The following is a 24969-nucleotide window of genomic DNA, read 5'->3' on the forward strand; positions in this document are numbered from 1 at the left end:
TCTTAGTGGTTAAACTGGAAAGTGCAGCCAGCGGGGCTTGTGAGTCTTTTAAGGGAAATCCCCAAGTTACTGGAAATGTGGGCACTGTTCTTTCTTTTTTTTTTTCTAATTTGATGGGCTTAGAAGTTTAGTCTAATGAAGACATTTCAAGCCGAGGTATTTATTTCATCTTTTTTTAAAAAGCAAATCGTGGGGACCTGGTGTGGTCTAGGGAAAAAGCCCTGAAGGGAGAGGTCAGCTCTGTCTAGCCCAGCCTGTGACCGGATGCCTGTCATTCCAGGCCCCTGGGGCTTGTTTCCTGAGAAAATGAACAGATTGAAATGAGTGGTCTGAGAGTCCCATCCAGGGGTGAGCGGGAGTGCTTGGATGGAAGAAGCAGCTCAAGCGAGCAAAGGCATGGAGGCGGACTTGCGAATGACCAGAGGCCAGGGACGTGTGTGAGTGGAGCTCTGACCCTCCCTGCCCACCGAGCTTGGTCTGTTAGGGCGTTCATGCCCTGGTGTGGAGGCTCTGTGGGTCAGGCTGGGGGGTCAGTGTTATGGTAGATGTTGGAGAGAAGCCCTGGACAGTTGGTTGAGTAAAAGAGGAGGCTGCCCGTGGAGAGTGTGGGAGCGGAGTACTGCTAGGAGCCAGAGGCGGTGCTGGGGGAAGGATGAGGGTCTTGCTGTGGTCTGAGTTAAGTATAGGCCTAGACCAGTGCTTGAGGTTTTCTTAAGCCAAAACTAGGTTTTGGCTCCTAGTGAGAGAGACTGTATCCTGATGGCTTACTGTAAAATGGAGGAGAGAGAAGAGTAGAGGGCACTTTCCAGGTTTTCAAACCAGTTGTCTGGAAAGCAGTTGGGAAACAAGGAAATGAGAGAGACCTGTTTTAGGGCAAAGAAAATGAGCTTGATTTGGATGTTTTAAGGTCAGTGTGCCCAGAGTCTGGGCGATTCTCAGAGAGGTGATTAGAAATTTGAGTCAAACTTGTTTCACCAAAAAAAAAAAATGTTGAGTCAAGTTTAGGAAAGAGTTCAGGGTTAAGATGTATGCTAAATTATCTTTGTTCACCTTTGGGGAGTGGGTGAGGTTCCTGGAGAGAGAGTAGAGAGAAAAGCAGAACGTAATAGTTTTCTCTGAGATGCCTGAAATGGAGGTGTCTTTTACTGTTCTAGTCTCTAGACTGTACTAGTCTAAAGGAGGGGATTACGTCAACAAAATTTCTTCACCTTTTCCCTCCCCGTGGGGCTTGTTTTTCTCCTCTTTGTAAACCAAGATGAAGTCCCACATTTGAAAATGTCTTTTGGATTCAGAGACTGTAGTTCCTGCTTGGTAGGTGAAATGATTGTTCCTTTATCATGGAATCAATCTACGGTAGGTCAGGCTGGGAAGCTTCTCATATTAGCTGTCCCCTTGGCACGAGAGAAACAACAAAGCCTTGAACACATTCCCAGCAGCAGCTGTTGGCTGGCACATCTGCTTCTTTATCTCTTGTTAGCCTTGGTTTCAGTGCTGGTTCTCTAGGAATGTTCCTGATTGTAGAATATCTGGGCTCGTGAAGCTGCAGTCAGTAGAGGAGCCTGGTGGGGTGCGGGCGGGGAGGAGGAACTACTCTGTCCAATTCTAGCCGGGGGAAGTGTTGCTTTGGGGGCGCCTGGAGTACATGGTCCTGGTGCCTGTCTGTAAGGGGGCCCTAGGCTCTGAACCCTGAAGCTGTGCTCCCATCCCTTCCAGGAGCCTCAGCATCCCAAGATGCCCCTGCCCTTCTACACTTGAGCAGAACTCTCTCTCTCACTGTGTCTCACCTGGAAGCCCATGTTTTTTCCTTTCAACCTACTTGATAAGGCAGTGGCATGTACTCTGTTTTTCTGCCTGAGCTGGAAGCTCTTGGCTTGGTCCCCCAGGCTCTATTCATGGATTTGCAGGCACCTTGCCATTCTTACTGCCTCTGCTTTTAAGGTCTTCTGAAACTGAAACTTGCTGTGTGGCCTGAGGAGCTGGAAGGATGGTGGGGCCATGGCCCCTTTAATGTCAGGATAACATTTCTCCTATTGTTATGAGTTTTTTGTTCTTTTTTTCCTTTTTCTGTTATCCAGGCTGTTCTGTTGGCTTATCCTGGGCTTAGAGTCAACTGAAATCTTTTAAATCTTTTTCACATGAACTTTTGGCATGCTGTATCTACCCCGTGGGTACCTAACCAGTTGAGGGTTCTTTTCAACTTATGTAAATATTTTATACATATCACCACATTCCTGATATTGGGATTTAAAAAAATTTTTTTTCATTCGCTTAGCCAATTTGTTTGTGTAGGAGCATTTTGGGACTAGAAGTGATTTAAAGAGAACTGCAGTTTATTCCCTTCAGTGTGACACATGAATAGCTGGTCTTGAGGAAACTGCCTGTGGAGGGACGGTTGGTTTCTTGGACAAGATCAGATTTTCTTTCTCACAAACCAGAAGGGTCAGTGGGTTAGAAAGGAGGAGAAACGTTAGCTGAGGGCTGGGGCTGGTTAGGAACTGACGCTTGAAGAACTTCATTCTACGTGCAGCTTTGCACTGTTTCATTTTTGTCTTGTGTACATGTTTGGGATTGATTTCCTTCATCTCTAAATTGAGGAAGAAAGTATTTGCCACTTAATTCTGCTTAAAAAAATTTTTTTTTTAATTTGAGTATAGTTGGTTTACAATGTTGTGTTAGTTTCAGGTGTCCTACAAAGTGAATCAGTTATGCATATACATATATCCACTGTCGTTTAGATTCTTTTCCCATGCAGGCCATTACAGAGTACTGAGTAGAGCTCCCTACGCTATACAGTAGGTCTTTCGATGTTCTTCAGTTGCTCAGTCTTGTCCGACTTGTTGCAATGCCGTGCATGGACTGTAGCACTCCAGGCTCCTCTGTCCTCCAGTATCTCCCTGAGTTTGCTCAAATTCACGTTTATTGAGCCAGTGATGGTATCTAACCATCTCATCCTCTGCCACTTCTTTCTCCTTTTGCATTCAAACTTTCCCAGCTTTAGGATATTTTCCAGTGAGTCCGCTCTTTGCATCAGGTGGCCAAAAACAGTTGCTGGAGCTTCATTATCAGTCCTTCCAATGAAATTCAGGGTTGATTTCCTTTAGGATTGACTGGTTTGATCTTCTTGCTGTCCAGGGAACTTTCGAAAGTCTTCTTTAGCGCCACAGTTCCAAAGCGCCAGTTGTTCAGTGCTCAGCCTTTTTTATAGTCCAGCTCTCACATTCATATATCACTACTGGAAAAACCATGCCTTTGACTAACAGTAGGTCCTTATTAGTTTAGTTATCTATTTTATGTATAATAGTTTATATATGTCAATTCCAGTGTATATGTCTTTCAGTGTTACCTCTTTAACTCTACCTTTGCGCTATCCTGTGCTAGGATACAGTCTGAGTTTTTAAAACATTTACTGAAGTTATTGTTACAGTTGGTAAACATAAAATATATGTTAGATGGGAAATATATAATAAGGTCAGTTCTAACTAATATCCTTTACTGGCCAAAGTTCTAATGTGCCTATTGATCAGGGTTGAAGAAAAGGGATGGCCCCTTGGTTAGTATAGTCAATTTCAAGAAAAGAACTGAGATAATATGCGAGAAAAGTCCTATTTCTACCATTCATCTGAATGAAGTTCAAAATTCTTGAGCATACGTGATAGGTTTTGTTTAAGAATGCCGTTAATGCTGTGAGAGCTAATGTGGTACAGAATTTAAGAACTATAAATAATATGACTTATAATTAATATGTATAAGTCATACTAGAAGCCCTTCTGGCAGTTGAGTCTGGCGATCACGCATTAGTAAGTTTAAATTTCTGACATGCTCCTGGAACCATGGATCTCACAGATGCGGGTGACAGGGCTGTGATTGGGCCGCCAGGTATGTGTGTTGTCTGCATGTTACATACTGCACAACGGCATCCAGCCCACAGGGCAAGCAGAGCCGGAGGTCCAGCCCACATCTGTGTGTACCAAAGTCTGCTGTCTGTAGGTTTTTGTCTCCGAGGTAGGGGGTAAACAGGGGTTTTCAGCTTTCAGTAAGTTGAACAAAGGCACTGTGCAGAGGATAGCCCTATGTTATAAATTATTTTGTGTTTAAAGAAATTAATATTGGTGTTGTAGAGATGGTTCCATATTATATCCACAAGTGGTATAATTTGAATTACATTGATTTTACTGCAAGTCCTCGGAAGTAGCACAGCTATCTGGTTAAGAGGGCTAATGGTTTATCTAAATCCAAATTTGAACTGTCAGCGTCATTAAACAGTCCAGTTCTTACTATTATCACAGTTTTTATCTTAAATAATTGCCTATGCAAATAAAAAGGCAGTCTTTTGAATATTGATTGTTTTTAGTTCCTATGGATGTGGAAGTTTAGTTTTTAGATTGTATCTCATGACTTAAGTTTTGTTCTGTGGTGAAGCATTTGGGGGCACTTTAGAAATTTATTCCAAAATTGTATATTGAAAATAACTATCATGTATTTAGAATGAAGAGTTTTTTCTCCTCCAAAGATTTTTGTCCCTGGAAGGCTTTATCTAATGACATTAGACAATAACTTTTAAACTTTCTTAAAGTTTGAGAAAAATGTACTCTTTTAAAAATTAACCTTTTTTTGAAGTTGCAAAAGCAATGTACGTAAATATAGAACAATAACATGTTGATAAGCAAAAACAACAAACCACCTTATTTCTGCTACCCAGAGATAACCGTGGGTGGTTCTTCCAGATCTTTTTTGGTGATAAACACTGTTTAAAATTGCATCTCTTAAAAAAAAAAATTGCATCTCTTTTGCTGAAAATAAGTAGAAGAAATAACAGCTCTTCACATATACATACTTAAAAAAATTCTGTCAGAATTTCCGCCCAGAATGCCAGAATGGACTGGGTGCGTGAGGAGGCAGCTTGTTCTCTGGCTGCGGCACATGCTACCGGCACAATTTCCACCTTTCCTTCAAAAGTAAAGTCGCTTTGAAAAGAGATGTCGTATGACTGAATAGTGAATTCTAAGTTCTTTTCAAATGTCTGGGGTTTTTGTTTGTTTGTTTGTTTTTGTGGGTGGTTCTACCACCTGCCAGTCAACTCCCACACCCAGTGAATTACTGATACTCCCCTTTTTACCTTCCCTAGCGTGCTTTATTTTACCTCATTTTTTTCTCTCCATTTGTATTGCCTCCGCCCTCGCTGACGTTTCTTCCTGCTCAGATGCTACATTTTCAATGGACTCATTTACTCGGTCTGATGCGAGGAACAGAGCCAGGCCCTGGGGTGACAAGGCCTTGGCCTCCGGGACTGAGCCTCCCCGCAGGGGTGAGGGCAGGTAACGAGGGCATTTCCACTTCAGCATGCTTTTGCACACCATCCTCCTTCTGTTACTTTGTTCATTAAACCCATCCTGTCCAGAGCAGCCTCATGATCTGTTGGAAACTGCCGGCGCAGCCTCACCTGTTCATTCTCCAGGTGTGAGCTGGGCGGGAGAGCTCCCTCCGTGCCTCTCCCCACCAGCCTCGATTCCTTGGCGGCTTCTCTCCTCTGGTCCTCCCCTCGCCTCCCTGGGAGCTGAGGTCGGTGCAACTCCCGTGGCCTCCAGCTCCTGGTTTCCTAAAAAGTACTGCATTTCTGGCCCCACTTAGATGGTCACATTCATTGACCGCCCCAGTGCCCAGCGCTTATCCAGAAGAGTCTGTGCTTCTGTAAAATGGAAATAGTGGGGTTTTCCTCACAGGGTTGGTGTGAAGATTCCATAAGTATGATATTAAACTACTCGATCCAGTGAAGGTCTCAGAAGTTCAGCTTTTCCCTCGATAGTGTTTGTGTGATTATATAAAATGTTGCTGTCACGCTTTCTCTACCAGATATTGGGTAAGATGTGAAAACAGTCATTTTGTTGTTTTTTTCTTTCATTTTAACCTGTACAGTTTTCTTGCCTGACTTCGGTGTGTTTTCAAGTAAATATTTTTAAATTGGGGAATCCCAGGGGACTCAGTGGTAAAGAATTTGCCTGCCAGTACAGGAGATGCAAGAGACATGGGTTCAATCTCTGGGTTGGAAAGATCCCCTGGAGGAGGTAATGGCAGCCCACTCCAGTATTCCTGCCTGGAGAATCCCATGGATGGAGGAGCATGGTGGACTACAGTCCTTAGGGTCACAAATAGTTAGACATGACTGAGTGACTGAATACGCACATATTTAAATTGAGGTTTATTAGGTTACATTATATACTTTATACTTTAAGGTGGAGAAACAGAAAAAAGCTGTTCATTTGCCTCTTACTTTAAAGTCTGTGTGTTTAGTAAACACTGATACGGGCCTGCAGGGCCCACAGAAATGAACCAAACAGCACCCTGTTCCCACCCCAGTGTTAGGGCTGTGACCTATATACCAGGGGGCCAGGCCTGTGGGAGTGGAGGTGACTGAACTGGGCCTGGAAGAATCAGCAGATGCTAGTAGAGAGTTGATGGAAGAACATTCTAGAGTAAAGCCTCCCCTGCTTGCTTGCAGTGTCAAATGTGAGCTGCAATCTAAATGACAGTTTCTTGAAATAAGGATTTAAAGGTATTTGTCATATTTTTCTACCCTCCCATTGGCAGGGATAACTTGAAGCTGATGTAAAAAATGATTTTCATCTGTTTGTATGCTGCTAAATCACTTCAGTTGTGCCCAACTCTGTGCAACCCCATAGACGACGGCAGCCCACCAGGCTCCCCCGTCCTTGGGATTCTCCAGTCAAGAATGCTGGAGTGGGTTGCCATTTCCTTCTCCAATGCATGAAAGTGAAAAGTGAAAGTGAAGTCACTCGGTCGTGTCTGACTCTTTGTGACCCCATGGACTGTAGCCCACCAGGGTCCTCCGTCCATGGGATTTTCCAGGCAGGAGTACTGGAGTGGGTTGCCATTGCCTTCTCCACATCTGTTTGTATATTAGACTAAATTGTCATAATCAAGGACTAGCTAGGCAGTATATCACATCAAACTAAAATTGAGTGTTTATAACATTTGAAAAGAGTTTTAATGTTTTTATATTGATGAAGCATTTGCATTATGAAGAAACTAATTCCGTAACTGTATCTAATGGACACTTGAGTTCTAACCCATTTGGATTTTGCTTCCCTCCTTGACTGCATTGTAACATTGTAATTTCCCTTTGTAGACTTGGATGGTTATGGCTTCTGGTATAGCTTTCCCATTTACAGCTACACTTACGTTTGCACTGGAATGGTGCAGTGGCTTTGTTTTATTATTCATATATACATAATATATTCACAACATGGTCCCAAGAGAGATGACTGGTGGTGATCTTATGTTTAACTGTAGCTGATCCTATCCCCTACCCCACCTGCTTTGTTTAGTCCATGGATCCTTATCCTGAGGAGGATCCTTCGATTGGAGGATGGAAGTTGGGGCTGGGGGGAAGTTCATGAGCTTGGACAGAAGAAAAATTCACCTTTGTTTCCACTAATCTCTTACTGCAGTTTAACATCTTCAGTTATGAGTTCTCACCCTCCCGTCTCCCATTAGCACTGGCAACTCCTGTGACAGTAATACCAATAAAATCAGTTATTTTCATATTGTATTATAGTTGTTATACATTTTTCAAAAATACTGAATATGCTCATCATTACTTTGAATTACAGTAGTTATATAGTTTGCCACTGGACCTAGTTAAGTATGGTGAGAAGCACATAATGCTAGATCATAATTATTTGGATAATTCCCTTTTGGTGTAATTCTTTTGTATTGTCTTGTGTTCTGTTTTATGACATTTAAAAATCTTACTCTGAGAAGGGTCTGTAGGATTTTGTCAGAGGGAGTCTGTGGCACAATGAGTTTAGGAGCTTCTGCTTCGGTTCCTGGGGTGCATTTCAGAGCATGCCAGCATCTGTTTTGGGAGGACTGGTGGGAAGGTGGGGTGTGTAATTAAAAGCTGAGATACCGTCTCTCATTCCCACAGCCTTGTGTGTTGCCCTAAGCCATTCTAGCACGGAGCTTTTCACAGCCTCAGTAGCTCTTGTGGTCATTGTAATATATGCTCACCACAAAAAAGAAAGTGTTAAAGTACATTCTCTGTCGCCTTTGAAACATACAGTAAATGATTCCTATCCAAAAACGGTTAAAATAAAAATAGCGTAGGCGCTTAAAGGGCCAGGCCTCAGCTGTCTAGAAAAGTCTTTTGATCCAGAAGGATTTAGTCTGTTTCTGGTTTGCTATTTTTGCAGCGCTCGTTCCTCCTGCAGATATTTGTTGCTTGCATGCATGCTGTGCACAGGCATTGTGTTGGAGATCCTACAGGGTTATCACGGTTGCTCTTCTAAGGTCTACTTGAGATATTTCTTATCACTTAAAAACCTTGAAATCACTAAATTTTCATTTTCAGTTGCACTCACTCGTACACTGAGCAAACTTACTGAATACTCGCTCTGTGCCAGGCACTGTCCTGGACACTTCAGGCTATAACAGTGAGCAAAATAGACAATAATTCCGCTCTCTTAGAGCGGTCATTCAAGTGAATCGGTGTTTTATGCTCTGAAGTTTATAGGGCTGTCCTGAATGTGCTACGGAACTGCCTGCCACTCTCAGACATGTATAGTTTTGTAAGGTAGTGGTTTTCACAGTTCCCGTGGGCCTTGTGACACCTCAGTGCTGGCAGAAGGAAGGAGAAGGGGATGTCCTTCCCCAGCTCCATTGGAATCAGAGCTTTGCTCTTCTTAGGTATTTGGGATTGCTGGCAAGTTGGGAGTGGGGTGTGATGGGGGAGAGTTCTCTTGCCTATGGGATGTTTGGAAATTCGGTCACATTTCCGAAAAATGTGATTGGCATTATCTGTGGCTAGCTGATACACAATAAATTTTTGTCATTTATTACCAGTTCTGTACTGAGAGGCAGTTGGAATAATAGCAGGCTCATTGCCTGCGGTTGCTATTACTTTAATTGAGAGTTGACCTCTTCATTACTTGGCAAATGTGAAGGTCACAGACGGCATTTGTTGGAAGCTAACGTGTGGTAGGTGCTGCACTAACAACTTTCACATTGTTTAATTTTCTCCTCAAAACCGCCTGCAAGGTAGGATGCTGAGTTCTAAGAAGTTGGATGCCTTGCTCATGCTGGCAAGAGTTTGGAGCTTACTTTGGCATTCCCATTCCGGAGTTGCCTGCAGGATCTGTCACTGAAGTGGATTCATGGTTTCAACTGGGGCAGGCCTTAGGGCTGACCTTGTCTACCTTCTTGAAGGTTATTCTGTTTCCATTTTGCTCCCAGATATGCTATCTCCTCTTTCTTCCTCTGAATGGGATGTTTCTCTCTGACTTAAAACGCAATACTGGGTTCAGTCTCATCTCTCCTGATTACCTTCCTGCCTCTCCCCATATATACATAAACACTTCATGCTCTTGACACAACTAGGGGTCTCGGCAGTGGATGCAAAGTTTGGGATGCTCATCGCACGTTTGCCAGAATAGCTTCTGATGGGGCAGAGTTCATGACAGCTAGTGTGAGATTAATTGAAATTGGATCCTGAAGAGATTATTATTATTTTTTCTTGTTGTTATTTCCATTGTGTAGTGTTTGCAGTGAATGAAATTGATGCTGTGATGGGGAGGGAAATGGTTCTAGAATGGGTTGACCATATGCCCATGATGATAAATGCAGAACACTGTGATCCACACCCCTCCTTTTTTTTTTTTTTAATCTAAGTAAAGGAAATGAACATTTAGTGTATGCAAGAAACCACAGCTAAGAAAAAAATGTTGACTGTGACATTTCTGGGCTTGGGATTATAGGCAATTTTAACTTTTTCTGTGTTTTTCTTTTATGTGGATATTTATTAAGCTTGTTATTGGGAATGAAAGATGACTGAAGAATACATTCTGCTGCTGTGTTTTAGAAGGAGGCTGAATTATTGAAAAGTGGGAAGACAGTTAGTACTTGCTGCTTCTTGGTTCTGGAGGTTGGCCCTTTCCTATTGAGGCAAGCTGCCCCAGGCCAGCTCGGACCCAGGAGGAAGGCCCTGACCTTGGCCCTGGAAGGTAGTCAGAGGCAGGGGATAGGTGTCCCTCTTTTCTGTCCCTTCTGCCCAGCAGCTGTCAGCCTGCAGTGTCTTAGTCATAGTGGCGCTTGGGCTGGTGCTGCCTGGAGTGGAGGCCCCAGGGACTCCAAGAACAGAGGGTACATATGAAGGATACATCCCAGAGGGAAAAACACATGTTTATCTTCCTCTTAGAATAGGGGGGAATGGAGAGGAAGGGGAAGAATTTGAGAGAAAAGCCTGCATTTTCCTTTAGCTGCCTTGATCCTGATAAACTGCCTCTATTCAGTTTGTCTTAAGCACAAAGAGTGAGACAGTCTCCAGGGCTGGTTATCCACAGCTTGGGCTGTCACCCATCACACGGAAGTTCAGCCCTGATTTGATTAACAGGGTGAGACCGTGCGCTCAGGTGGGGAGCCGCCCCGCCCTGGCCTTTGTATGGTGTGTGTGATGCTGTTCTTAGGCTCACCCTGGGTTGCCCATGTTCTGAGACACAAACAGAGCCTCTGTGGGAACAGCTGCTGCTTGTTGCTGTGGTTCAGAGCCCTGTACTGGGCACAGGGCATCCTCCTTTACTCATTCTTTTCCTTTGGGGGAGGGAACCAATCTTTTGCCTGAGAAATTAAGTCCTGCCCTTAGAGATCTTGCTGAAGCCCAGGAGATTCCTTTGCTCTGTTTTTCATTGAGGTGGTTATGCTTACTGGCCAGTGATGGAGGCTGTGTATTCTGGAGAGAGGGCAGGCTGCGTGATGCTCCAGTGCCCCAGTCACCCAAGGTGGGCAGCAGTCCCACTCCCAGCCTGGTGCAAGGGGGAGATGACCTTTCGAGAGAAGCAGAGTAATCTTTGAGTGAAGCATTGAGACCTGTGTACGAGGCATTGTGTAGCTACTTTGCAAATAACCCATGTGTTGTGGTCCGGTTTCTTCATTCTTTTGCATTACTTGTGAATCCTTTCTCATCTTTCATAGCAGGGAGATAAGTGGGTAGAGCAATAATGTGTAAACAAGTCATTCAGATATGAGTTTTACTTTGGCTCTTTCTCAACAGTTTTTGATGTGATCTAAAATTTTATATATTCACTTTTTTAATAGGGAAAAAAATTGAGCCAGTTTGGACTCCCTGAGGGTCTTTGGTAACTGGTTTCATTCTAAGGGTAGAGTTTGGTGAATGTATAGATCATCCTGTTTGCTCTTAATAATTTATTTGAAATATACTCCATACTGAGTTTGTATTTCCCTATCTTCGTAATCTCCGTAGCACTACTGCTCCTGTAGTGATTGGTGTTCCATGCTGTTTAGTTATTTTCATACTTGTTTATTTTCTTGGTTTAGATTGTAGGTTCCCTGAAGGAGATTTATGTATTCCTATCTTTGTATTCCCCATAGAATTTGGCATAAGGTTAGGGCTTCCTTGGTGGCTCAGAAGCTAGAGAATCTGCCTGCAATGTGGGAAGCCCAGGTTTGATCCCTGGGTTGGGAAGATCCCCTGGAAAAGGAAACGGCAGCCCACTCCAGTATTGCCTGAAGAATTCCATGGCAGTCCGTGGGGTCATAAAGAGTCAAAAGATGATTGAGAGACTGGAAATTTATACATACTGGGAGTGTGAACAGGACTCTCTGTTGCAAGTGACAGACAGTATAAAATGGGATCATCAAAAAATTTATTGATATAAGGATGAGATTGATAAGACTTCAGGGGTAGCTGGATCCAGGCCCTCAGCCATCATTTTCACCCTCTTGCTTCTGTTCTCTCCCTTCCTTTGTTCCACCTCCTGTGGAACTCTCTGGCATGCATTTATGTGTGATGGCACCTGCAGTTCCAGGCTTACACCCACGGAACTAAGTCCACAAGCAAGATTTCTCAGTCTTGGCGCTGCTGACATTTGGGGCCAGATAATTCTCTGTGGGGGAGTCTGCTCTGTGCATTGTAGGATGTGCAGCAGCATCCCTGGCCTCGACCATCCAGGGTCAGTAGTATTGCTCACCTTCCCTTTATAACAGCCAGAAATGTCCCCATGCATTGCCAAATAGCCCCTGGGTGAGGAGCAGTGGAGCAGAATTGCCCCTGTTTGAGAATCACTGTCTAAAGCAATAGCATGTCCCCGCCGCCCCCCCCCGCCCCCCCCCAGTCAATTCCAAAAACCACCTAAGTCTAGCAGTCGTTAGGCTGGAATGGAGTTACGTACCCAACCCTGAACTAATTACAGGGCTGGTGGGGGTGGGGTGGGGCTTGTGGAGTCATTAATAGTGTGCTGGTCAGCTTGGTCTGGGGTTGCCAGTCCACTCATGAACTGTGGTTTAGGTGGGCGTGTGTGTCCTGCCAAACTACTGGAACACAAGTGGGATGAGGTACTGATTATTATTAGAAACAAGGGGGATGGATTCCATGTAAGACCAAAACAAAGCCTAAAACTCCCAAACCAAAGCAAAGAAGTTGTGAACCCCCCCCCCCCCACTCCCCACCCCCCCCCCCACTCCCCACCCCCCAGGGACTAGGGTGTCTGTGTGACTTGAGAGGGAAGCTTGGTGTGGTAGAAAGAGGATGTGTCTAGCATCAGGTTGATTTCATCTGGCTCCTCTCCTTACTAGCTGGGTAACATTGGGCTAGTTATTGAAAGTGTTAGTCGCTCAGTCATATCTGGCTCTGCCACCCCGTGAACCGTAGCTCTACAGGCTCTACTGTCCATGGAATTCTCCAGGCAGGAATACTGATTGGGTTGCTATTTCCTTCTACAGGGGATCTTCCTGACCCAGGGATCGAACCTGGGTCTTCTGCATTGCAGTCAGATTCTTTACCATCTGAGCCACTGTCCCCTTCTCAATTGTATTGAATCATGCCTGCAAAAATACTTCTTTTTGGCATTTTCATTGAAGTGTACCAAATAAAATTATATATAAATCATATACTCAGTGATTTTATAGTTTGAATAATCTTATATGGCTGGCAAACAGATCAATAAACCATAGGCCAGAAGGCCCCGTCACAGCCCCCTCAAAGTTCTCCCTCTTCCAGAGATAATCCCTGTCCTGCTTCCTATTTGTCATAGTTTAGTTTTTCCTGTTTTTGAAATTCGGCAAAAACTGAATTGTACCACGTGATTCTTTTATACCTGTTGCTTTCACTCAGTGTGGTGTTTGTATTTACCCCTGTTATTGCATAGACAGCTGCTTGTTCATTTTCATACTGCAGGCCACTAGCGTTTTAACTGCTCTGAGATTTTCAAGGACTTTTGAGAAATAAAGGAGAACAGTGAAAAGCCCTCATGTGTTTGTCACTTAATAGAAGGTCCATAGTCTCCTTTCCTCTAAGATTATTGATTTGGACGTGAAAAGATAACACATGGGCACTCATTAGCTTGAAAATCAATTTTAATGAGTTTAATGTTTGGTCCTGAATGATTTTAGGTAGAAACAAAGCAGTATTGGTGCCCAGTGCTCTAGCTGGTTTCATTGTTTTGTTTATAAATGCATTCTATGTGACCAAATAGTACTTTATTGAAGACCTCTTCTCAGTGACAATTTCAAGAGGGCATATTTTTTCCTGTTAGAGTTGATTTACATGCCATGCCAATCTCTGTTGTATAGCAAAATGACTCAGTTAGATACATATATACATTGCTTTTTCATATTCTTTTCCATCATGATTTATCACAGGATATTGAATATAGTTTCTTGTGTTACATGTTAGGATTTTAGTTGTTTATCCATTCTAAATGTAACAGTTTGCATCTACCAGCCCCAAACTCCCAGTCCCTCTCTCTCCCTCCCTCCCCGCTAGGCAGCCGCAAGTCTGTTCACTGCATCTGAGTCTGTTTGTTTTACAGATAGGTTCATTTGTGCCATGTTTTAAATTCCGCATGTAAGCGGTATCATACGGTATTTGTCTTCCCCTTTCTGACTGACGTCACTTAGTGTGGTAGTTTCTGGTTATATCCTTGTTTCTGCAGATGGCGTTATCTCGTTCGTTATTTCATGTGTGTGTACCGCATCTGCTGTGTCCATTCATCTGTTGATGGACATTTAGCTTGTTCCCACGTTTTGGCTATTGTGGAGAGTGCTGCTATGAACATAGGGGCGCATGTATCTTTTTGAATTAGAGTCTTGTCCAGGTATATTCCCAGGAGTGGGATTGCTGGATCGTATGGTAGCTCTATGTTTAGTTTTTTGAGGAACCTCCATACTGTTCTCCATAGTGACTACACCAATTTACATTCCCACCAACAGTGTAGGAGGGTTCCCTTTTCTCCACACCCTCTCCAGCATTTGTTATTTGTAGACTTTTTAATGATAGTCATTCTGACTGGTGTGAGGTGGTACCTCATTGTAGTTCTGATTTGCATTTCTCTAATAATTAGTGATGTTGAGCATCTTTTCTCCTGGCCATCTGTATGCCTTCTTTGGAGCAATGTCTGTTAAGGTCTGCCCATTCTCTGAGTGAGTTGTTTTTTTATTGCTGAGTTGTTATGAGCTGTTTGTGTATTTTGGAGATTAAGCCTTTGTCTGTTGCATCATTTGTATTTTCTCCCATTCCATTGGTTGTGGGTTTTTTTTTTTTTTAATGGTTTCCTTTGCTGTAAACCTCGGTGGCTCAGAGGTTAAAGCGTCTGCCCGCAATGCGGGAGACCTGGGTTCAACCCCTGGGTCGGGAAGATCCCCTGGAGAAGGAAATGGCAACCCACTCCAGTATTCTTGCCTGGAGAATCCCATGGATGGAGAAGCCTGGTGGGTTACAGTCCATGGGGTTGCAAAGAGTCAGACATGACTGAGCGACTTAACTTTAACTTGCTGTACAAAAGCTTGTAAGTTTGATTAGGTCCCATTTGTTTGTTTTTATTCCTATTGCCTTGGGAGACTGACCTAATTAATAAAAACATTGATACGATTTATGTCAGAAAATGTTTTGCCTATGCTGTCTTCTAGGAGTTTTATGGTATCATGTTTTATGTTTAAATCTTTAAGCCATTTTGAGTTTATTTTTTGTGCATGGTGTTAGTGTGTTGTTCTAACTCCATTTATTTACATGCAGGGCATCATTTATTGAAACTGATTATGGCGTGTGTCCTGGAGAAGGAAACAGCACTTTTTTTTTAATAGTTACTTGTAGCATATTTACCGGAGAAGGCAATGGGACCCCACTCCAGTATTCTTGCCTAGAAAATCCCATGGACGGAGGAGCCTGGTAGGCTGCAATCCATGGGGTCGCGAAGAGTCAGACATGACTGAGCGACTTCACTTTCACTTTTCCCTTTCATGCATTGTTGAAGGCAATGGCAACCCACTCCAGTGTTCTTGCCTGGAGAATCCCAGGGACGGGGGAGCCTGGTGAGCTGCTGTCTCTGGGGTCGCACAGAGTCGGACACGACTGAAGCGACTTAGCAGCAGCAACAGCAGCATATTTACATGTTTCAGTTCCCCTGTTTTGTAGAAAGGGGACCCTAGAGTCCTTTTTCAAAGATCATGTAACATGCAGAACTAATACGGGATGATTGCTATGATAAACTGCTGGTTCATTATATTTGTGAATGTTTCTTAATCTTGGAGACATTATTTTGATGTCTCTAAGATTTGGTAAAAAATACAGTGTTTCTTACAAGGCACTTGCTCTCCTGTGTTTAATAGTTTGGGACTTCTGAAATACAGTGAATTTATTTGCAAGTCAAATTTGCCCTTAAATGGTATACATAGCTTGCCAGATATCTGTGGGGTGAGTTTTGTGTTTCTGACTTCACTAGTTTGTCCATCTCTGCTGTAAGCAGGGTCTGGATCTGTGAGTTCAGCTGCTTCACTGCTGTTCACAGTTTGCCTAGGTTCTTAAGAATCCCATGGATTTTGGGTGTGATGATGTAGTGGGCAGGGTGAGGAGCATCTTCCTTACCTCCGGGATGACAGAGGACAGGTGGTAAATCTGGAATTCTGCCCCTGAGAGCTCTTAGATGTTTCTGAAAACCGCAGGTGCCAGGGCCCCACCTCCACAGACTGCTGCATCTAGACTGATGAAAAGTAGATCAAAGTCACTCGTTTCAGAAGTTTATCTGCCTCTCTAGTGTGCATTTGAGTTACAAATCAGTGCATTAAATGAAAAGGTTTAGAGTTTGAGGACTTATGTTCCCAGGTGATCTTTTAGTGACTTCTGTCAGTGTTTATGCTGACCATTCAAAATGTCTTAGCTTTAAAAAACTGTTTTAGAAAACTTACAGGGCAATTTCATACTCTTACAGTGTTATCTTTTCCCACCTTCTTTTGTTAGCTCCTGCAGCTATTAAATCACTTCTTAAGTTGGATTTTATTCTCATTGTTTTAAGTGTTTGTAGGAAAGTGCTGGTTTAGCCAGAAGGATGTAGGGAACCTTTCAAACTATCTATTTCATAGTATGATGCTGGGTTTTGTGTTTTCACTGATCATTGCATGAAGTTTAAAAGCTACGAGGAAGAGAGTTCATCCAATTTGTCATATTAGAACCAGGGCGGCTGAATGCTACTACTTCTGTTTTAACCGGAGACTAGACAGATGAGGCAGTCCTGACCCCGGGTATGAGGGCTGCATTAGGGGCCAGCGGTCATCAGCGTTTTTGAGATGCCAGGTGCTTCCCCAGCCAGATCCCAGCACATCTGATCTCTCTGTCAGGAAGATGTACCGCATTCATCTGACCTTTGGCTAACTGGGAGCTCCCAGCAGGAGCAGGGGCATCGGCTCCCTGGGAGGACCCACGCCAGACCTCTCCTGGGGACCAGGCTTCTGCAGGGCACATTGGAAGCTACATTCCGACAAGTCTCTCCCTCCCTGCACTTGACCCTCTGCTCAGGTCAGGAGCAGGCTCGTCCTCTTCACTGTATGCGGTGTATTCACATCTTTATTTCGAATCCAGTCTCGATAGGCCAAACTGTTGAATGATAGGAGTGCTCACGTGTCATGTTGAGAATATCAGACAGCAGTCTTACTCTCTTTAAATAATCGAAGTATCGAGCATTAGTAAGAAGATGTTTTCTTAAGTGTTTTGTATGAAATTCAAGGCAGATAAGACAGAGTACATGGAGACATAGTTTAATTTCATTTTCTTTCCCTATTTACTTGTTTATGACCAACAAATACAAATGACCACTTATTACCAACAAAAAACAAGTCTGTTTCTTCTGGGAAATAATTATCTGAAATGATTGTTTTCTATTCAAAGTGCTCATTTTAACTCCTTGTAGTGAGGGAACATTTCATCCAATGGGCAAAACATGATTTTTAATATTTTATTTATTACTAGTTGGCATAAAATCACAAGTGTAAATGTTAAAAATGGCTTTTCATCCTGAATAATGTTTCAAGGGTTCTTTCCTAAGTCCTTGTGAATAAAATTACACTTTCAGTGTGTTTATAATCCTTTAAAATCCTCAAATCTTTAAAAAGAAATTTGACCCAAAGGTTTAAATAAGGATTTTATTTGCAGAATGAATGTTTTAATTCTCTTAGGTTATAATTTTCTGACTAGTTATAAAACAATATTCACAAGCCTGCTACAGAAACTTCATATTGTACTGCGCATTTATTAGTATGTGAATTCAAAAGAAACTTATTTTGGCTGTGAAAGAAGTGCAGATGTAAAAATGACCTTTAGCATAAACTCAAATAGGTTGACAGAAGAGTAGTTCAATAAATTTTTTATATGTTTAAAACAGAATTTGTTTCTTCATTATTGGCAGTTCATTTCAGTTAACATTTTTATTGCGATGCCCATTGTTAAAAGAAAGAAAACCAAATCTGAAATCCTTATGAATTTATCTCAGCAAAATGCTTTTCAGATTCTTGTTTTTGCTGCCATTAGTTTTGATTTACTTTATCTGCAGTCAGAAATGACGTAGATATCATTGCTGTGACTAAAAAAAGATTTTTATTAAAAGTACCCAGATCATATCAGTGGGAATAAACATTACTGACCTCAGCGTATTTGCCCTTAAAGTGTCTGTGTATTTGCAGTAAATATTGTAACTTGAAGTATACGTTCTCATAGACTAAAGGTTTCACCGTGAGACATTTTTCCGTTGCTCGCTTGTTTTGGAGGGTCATTGTGGGCATCCCTGCTTTATGTTTTACACAAGCTGGCAACTCCAGCAGACTTTATTCTCACTCAGCGCCCCCACCCCACACCCCAAGAAGGAGTGCTTGTTTCCCTCGCCACCTCTGGCATCTTCCTGCTTGCCTGCCCTCCTGCTTCTCTGCCGTGATCCCTCAGCTCCTTTATACCTGAAATGTTGGTGTATCCTAACGTCCCATCTTGGCTCACTTCCTTTACTTTCCCTTTTCCTGTTGCCAGGGCATCAGCCACCTCCCGTCTGTATACGTGGGCTCTTGATGTCCAGTTGAGATCTCCTGTCTTGGACTGCAGGCTGGCTTGTCCAGCTGCCCACCACATGTCTTTACTTTCAAGTCCTTCTGGTCGTACTCATCATGGACAGGAGGGGACTCACTGTAATCTCTCCCCAGACCTGCTGCTTCTGAATTCCCGAACGAAGAAGCCTAAGCCAGATCATCTGTGAGTCCCGTGCATTCTCCCATGCCCCCAACTCCCCCATCCAGGTAGTCACCAGGTCTTGTGAGTCTGTCTTCCAGAATCTTTCCTGCAGCCTTTTTTTCTCTTGCGGTGCTTGCTGCTTAGTTCAGGTTCCCAGCAGACCCCATCTCAGTTACTGTAAAGATTCTAACCAGACCTTCCTCCAGGCCCCACTCCCTTCTCAGGCAGGGCTATCTTGTGTTCATCTCACACTTCTGAATCCCTGCCTCTTGGCATCCAGCTAAACCTAGGATGACATTTGGAAATAAAATGAAATAAATGACCCACTTCCCTTATGTTACAAGTAATAGTGTAGATGAGTCCAGGACAGAGTTATAAAGAATAGAGAATTCAGGATTTCATCATAAGTGGACATGACGCCTTCATTTTTTAAAAAAAATTATGCAATTTTAAAAGACTACTTTCCATTTACAGTTATTACAAAATGTAGGCTATATTCCCTGTGTTGCACAATACATTTTTGAGTCCATCTTAGGCCCATTCTCTCCTACCTTTACTACTCCTTTCCCCACTCCTCACTGGTAACTGCTAGCTTGTTCTCTATATCTGTGGATCTACTTGGTTTTTGGTTTTTTTAATATTTACTAGTGTGTTGTATTTTGTGTGTGTGTGCTTAGTCGTGTCTGATTCTTGCGACCCCGTGGACACAGCCTGCCAGACTCCTCTGTCTGTGGGATTCTCCAGGCAAGAACACTGGAGTGGGTTGCCATTCCCTCCTCCAGGGGATCTTCCCCACCCAGGGATTGAACCAGGTCTCCTGCATTGCAGGATTCTTTACCAACTGAGTCACCAGGAAATCCCCATTTTATTAAACTTCACATAAAATTGATACCACACACATATAAGTGATTTCTCTGTTTTCTTTCACTTAGCATAATGCCCTCCAAGTCCATCCATGTTACTGCAAATAGTAAACTTTCATTCTTTTTTATGGCTGAGTGGTATTCCATTATATATATATGTATATATATATATGTGTGTTCGTATTAATATGATTATATATGTAATTATTCTACTCTGTGAAAAATGTCATTAGTAGTTTGATAGGGATTGAATTGCATCTGTAGATTGCCTTGGGTCATATAATCATTTTAACTATATTGATTCTTCCCGTCCAGTAACATAGTATATCTTTCCATCTGTCTGCATTGTCTTCAGTTTCTTTTATCAGTGTCTTAATGTTTATGGAGTACAGGTTTTTGCCACTGTAGGTACATTTATTTCCAGTATTTTTTTTTTTTGATTCAATGGTAAATGAAATTGTTTCTTTAATTTCTTTTTCTGGTATTTTGTTGTTAGTGTATAGAGATGCAACAGATTTCTGTGTATTAACTTTGTAACCTGAAACTTTACGGATTTCTACTAGAGCATTAATGAGCTCTAGTAGTTTTCCAGTACCATCTTTAGGATTTTCTATGTATGGTATTATGTCATCTGCGAACAGTGACAGTGTTCTTCTTTTCCGGTTTGGATTCCTTTTTATTTTCTTTTTCTTTGCTTGCTTTGGCTAGGCCTTCTAAAACTATGTTGAATGAAAGTGGTGAGAGTGGGTATCCTTATCTTGTTCCTGATCTTAGAGTGAATACTTTCAGCTTTTCAGTGTTGCGTATGACGTTAGCTGTTGGTTTGTCTTAGGCCTTCATTTTTCAAAAAGCAGTATCCAGGTCTGTTCTGGTAAAGGGAACTAAACTATCAAAGTTTTGCAAAATTAGACATAAATGGGGGCTTCCCTTGTGGCTCAGCTGGTAAAGAATCTGCCTGCAGTCCAGGACACCTGGGTTTGATCCCTGGTTTGGGACGATCCCTTGGAGAAGGGAAAGGCTGCCCACTCCAGTATTCTGGCCTAGAGAATTCCAAGGACTATATAGTCCATGGGGTCACAAAGAGTCGGAGACTGACTTTCACTTCACTTCAGACGTAAGTGGAGCCCATTTTTTATTTAGTCTCTTAGTATACCTGAATGACTTACAGAAATGTTTTTAAAATGTTGGATTTTAAACTGTTTACACTTTATTATTGAAAGTGTGTTTGGTAATATGCCTTCAAATATTTTGAAATTGTTATATTCTTGTCAGGATCCCTGAGATTTTTCTAAGCCCTATTATCTCCTTTACACCCATATTCACACAGCTTACCCGCTCAGGGGGAGGGAGGCACTGGTTTTTGACTAAAGCATTATCTTTTGAAGATTCTGATTAAAGGATAGGAAAAAGATTGGTGGCTGGGAAAAGGACCACAGCACAACTCTGTCTGCCTAGGACCCATGTACTCTTTAGCCTCTTCTGACCTTGTAAAGAGACGGAAAAAGCAAGTTCTCTAATTCGTGTCTTACTTGTGTTTGTACTTTATTACCGAGTCACCATAAATTCATATGACTTCACACATTTTCTCTCCCCTTTGATATGTAATGAAAGACACCATTACTCACTTCAGATGCAGTGGGAAGACCCAGCATATAGAAATGTCAGGTATTGTAAGAAGCCTCAAGAGACTGAGTAAGCTTTGAATTTCCTGTTCAGAGAGTGGGGTTAGTAATTAGGAAGATTCACATGACTCCTGATAAATAATTTTACCCATTTGCTTAGAAAAGCATCTCTTATTTGCATAAACTGTTTTTCTTTTTTGAAAAAGTCATTATTCTTTATGCTCACAGAAACAACTTTTACCTGTAAAATCTTTTAAGAATTTTTTTCCCCCCAAGAGAGAAAAACTGAGGCTGTTTTTGCCAAGGTCCTGTAGTGACTGTTTGGCAAATGTGTGAATGAAATCTAGACTTTCTACTTCTTTCTTCTTTCTGTCCTGTCTTTTATATTTATGAATAACTTTTAGGCCTTTGCAAGATGTGTAATTATTTGTATGTAGAGGAATGAGCCACAGCCCAAGCTCTGCAGTACTCAGTGCATGTAGATGCTTGACGTTGAAATTCTGGCTTCCTCAGTGTCATTTAGGCCTTTGCTCCAGGAATTAATTTTTTAAAATATAAAATATGTCTAAAGATGTTTTGACTTTTTGTATGATAAAGTACCTTGAAAGGATATATCTTAATCTTTTCAGCAGAGATTGTCTTTAAGGTGTGCATGATATGAAATCACAGAGAAAAGTCTTTTGAGTTGGGTCTTTGGGGATTATGTTATGAACACAGAAAATAAGGTTTTTTCAGATCTACTGTAACCACCTCCCTTTACTGTGTACATTGATCTTTGACCTAAATTGAAAAGGGTTTGGTTTTCTTCTCCTTCTGTAATGTTGTTAAAAAGACAGTGGGCCTATGGGTATTGGGTGTTCAATTGGATTTTCTTAGAAAGAGAAAAGGAAAAAATGGCTTTGGGTGTTATTTAATAGGTCATATCAAAAGCTAGGCTTTCCTTATGAAAATGCATTCACGCCTGTCTTGTGTTAGTGCTGTGGCCATATGTCTTCCAGATGATTGGACACATGCTTATTCATTCTGTGGAGGACTCGTCTCTTTCTGTGGCTTCTTTGAAGGATCTCGTCAGAAGCTAATGATGAGAGGGTATAGCAGTTGGCCTGACAATAGTACATGAGTCTCTTTTGTTCATTCTCTTGATCATGACTACATTAGGAACCAAAGGCTTTAGAAGTTCAGTGGAAAGAAGCCACAGTGTGTTGCCTTGATAATGATACTGTCATGGGTTGCTTATTCCTTGATTAAAACCACCTAGCTGTGTAGTCAATACTGTTCAACTCTTAGGGAATATAAAACTGAGGAATAAATTGTCCGTTGTCATTAGAGAAAATAATGATGTTATGATTAGAAGAAAGGTTGTGTAAGGTAATTTCAGTCTTGTTATCCTCATGCTGTCTTATTTTAGAAGACTTGATGCACTGCCACGATGCACTGCCATGAAATCTAGAATAACTGCACACTGTTTTGGCGACAGACCTTTTGAAGGGATAGTGACAGCTTCTCAGAGAAGACCTTTGGCTCCGGAGTGGGGGGACCGGCCTGGATTTAACTTGCTGTGTCTGTGGACTTGCCACTTAAGCTTGCAGGCACATGAATCCCCTAGTATATCCCCAGCATGTAATGGATGCTTAATAAATACTGCTCTCCTTCTCCTCTCTGTGAAAGTTGTGCCTTTCCCTCTCCTGGTCCGGAACTCTGTGGGCTTCTCCTTTGGCCCCATGTGATGAAATACGCAGTGTACGGATGTGGGCAGCATGACGTGGCTCCTGTGGATGCGGGCCCTGTGCGTCCCAACCACTGTGCTGGGCTGGGCTTAGTCACTCAATCCTGTCCGACTCTTTGCTACCCCACCTATGCGTGTAGCCTGCCAGGCTCCTCTGTCCATGGGATTCTCCAAGCAAGAATACTGGAGTGGGTAGCCATTTCCTTCTCCAGGGGATCTGCCCAACCCAGGGATCCAACCGGGTCTCCTGCATTACAGGCGGATTCTTTTCCAGCTGAGCTACCGGGGAAGCCCAACCACAGCAGCTTCCGAATGACATTCCTTCCTTTCCCCGCAGGTGCCTGAGATCATCAGTTCCATCCGGCAGGCTGGGAAGATCGCCCGCCAGGAGGAGCTCCGCTGCCCTTCGGAGTTCGATGACACGTTCGCCAAGAAGTTCGAGGTGCTGTTCTGCGGCCGCGTGGCTGTGGCGCACAGGAAGGCTCCACCCGCCCTGATCGATGAGTGCATCGAAGGCTTCAGTCACGTGAGCGGCGGCTTCTCCTCGGACCAGTTCCGGTCTGCACCGCAGCCACCGGGGGATGGGGAGCGTGGCCCGCGGCCGATGCGCAAGTCCTTCTCGCAGCCCGGGCTGCGCTCCTTGGCCTTCCGAAAGGAGTTTCAGGATGCAGGCCTGCGGAGTAGTAGTTTCTTCAGCTCTTTTGAGGAGAGCGACATCGAGAACCACCTGATTAGTGGACACAATATTGTGCAGCCGACAGATATCGAGGAAAATCGAACTATGCTCTTCACGGTAAAATATTATCAAGCCTCCTGCACATCCCCAGTCTGGTCTGTGTGTTCAAAAGAAAATCTGCTTAGTCGAACGAAGATTATCTGTGAATTGCTTTTGGATTTACGTGTGAATCCATATATTTTTATTCTGAATAATTCTTTTGTCAGGATAGAATCCTTATTTAGTCCCCGTTACCCCCATTAGGGGGTAACAAACAATCTATCTTACATCCTGTATGATTTGTATCTGCCTCTCACATGATGGTGAAGACATCTTTTCAATGTGGGACAATCAATTAATGTGTGTAAAAGAGGCTCCAAAAGGGTTTTTTTTTTTTTTTTTTAAAAACATATTTCAAGTAATATATTTCAGCAAAATTTTTTTGGAAAATACCCCTTTACTATTTTTATAAATTTGTTAAACTACTTATACTTTGTTACCTGGGTAATTGGGGATAATTTGAAATTGATACCCAAACTACGGTATTAGTTTAGCCAGCTGCTTACTCTTTTCTAGAAATGGTTTGATAAACTGACAGTGAGCCAAATGCCAGAAAAGGCATGGGCAGGAGGCTGTCCTGGCAGTTGAGGCTCCTGGGTCGGGGCTGATCCCAGCTGTTCTGGAAAGGTTGCTGTCCTAGGAGTTCTCTGGGTCTGAACTGATAGGACTCAGCTGGTTTTCTAGTGAGTTGGCCTCTGCAGTATGGGAAGGAGATTGTTCTCAGCCTCCTCTGTTTCTTCTTTGGCCTAAGGCTGACTGAGAGTCTAGGGAGAGAGGAAGGTGTGCTTAAATATAACATTTCCATGCCTAACTCCGGGCCAAGTGATGAGGAAGCTGGCTGTGGAGATATACGGGGTCGAAATCGAGATGGAGTGTCAGAGGGCCGACTTCTTCCTCTTTTCATGGTTGACCTAATATACTGAAAAGAGTGCTACGTTGGCAGTCAGACTGGTGTTGTAATGTGTGGTCTGTATTAAAAAAAAAAAAGAACCCCACCAAAACCTCTTGGTATCATTGGGAAAGCTGCTTAGTACATTTATTTTCAAGTATTTATTGCGTAAATGCTATCTACAGGGTCCCTTGCAGCGTGCTAGAAATACAGCAGTGAACAGGACAGGCATGATCTCTGCCCACGTGAAATTTAGATTCCAGTGAGAGACTGACAACTGATTGTATGAGTAATTGTCTCACTAAAATTGTGATAAATGCTGCGAAGGAGGCTGTGAGGGCTTCTGGGGAATCAGGGCTTTCTGAAGGCAGTGATTTTCACTGAGCAGAAGTGTCACTGTAGCCAGCTAGAGGAGCATCCTGGGTTCAGGGAACAGCAGGGGAAGGAGGGAAGCTGCACAGTTAACTATGTGGTTATTGCGACAGTCCTCTGTCCTAACGGAGATCTGTTAGGCTGACCCTCGTCTGTAAGACAATGTTAGTTTGTGCTCGCACTGTTAACTTTTTTAGGAAGTCAAGTAAGC

At 42.8% G+C, this 24969-nt stretch overlaps 1 protein-coding gene across 16 annotated transcripts in view; it reads left to right on the forward strand.

The window, feature by feature from the left end:
• Positions 1-24969, forward strand: part of TBC1D1 (TBC1 domain family member 1) — a 228057-nt gene that overhangs the window by 89781 nt on the left and 113307 nt on the right. For all 16 annotated transcript variants that reach the window (XM_069593832.1, XM_069593834.1, XM_069593836.1 and 13 more), the window contains one exon: positions 23060-23515. In XM_069593832.1, coding sequence (XP_069449933.1) covers positions 23060-23515 — 456 coding nt within the window. The remainder of the gene's footprint in view (positions 1-23059; positions 23516-24969) is intronic.

The sequence above is a fragment of the Ovis canadensis genome, chromosome 6 (assembly GCF_042477335.2).
Source record: "Ovis canadensis isolate MfBH-ARS-UI-01 breed Bighorn chromosome 6, ARS-UI_OviCan_v2, whole genome shotgun sequence".
Taxonomy (NCBI): Eukaryota; Metazoa; Chordata; class Mammalia; order Artiodactyla; family Bovidae; genus Ovis; species Ovis canadensis.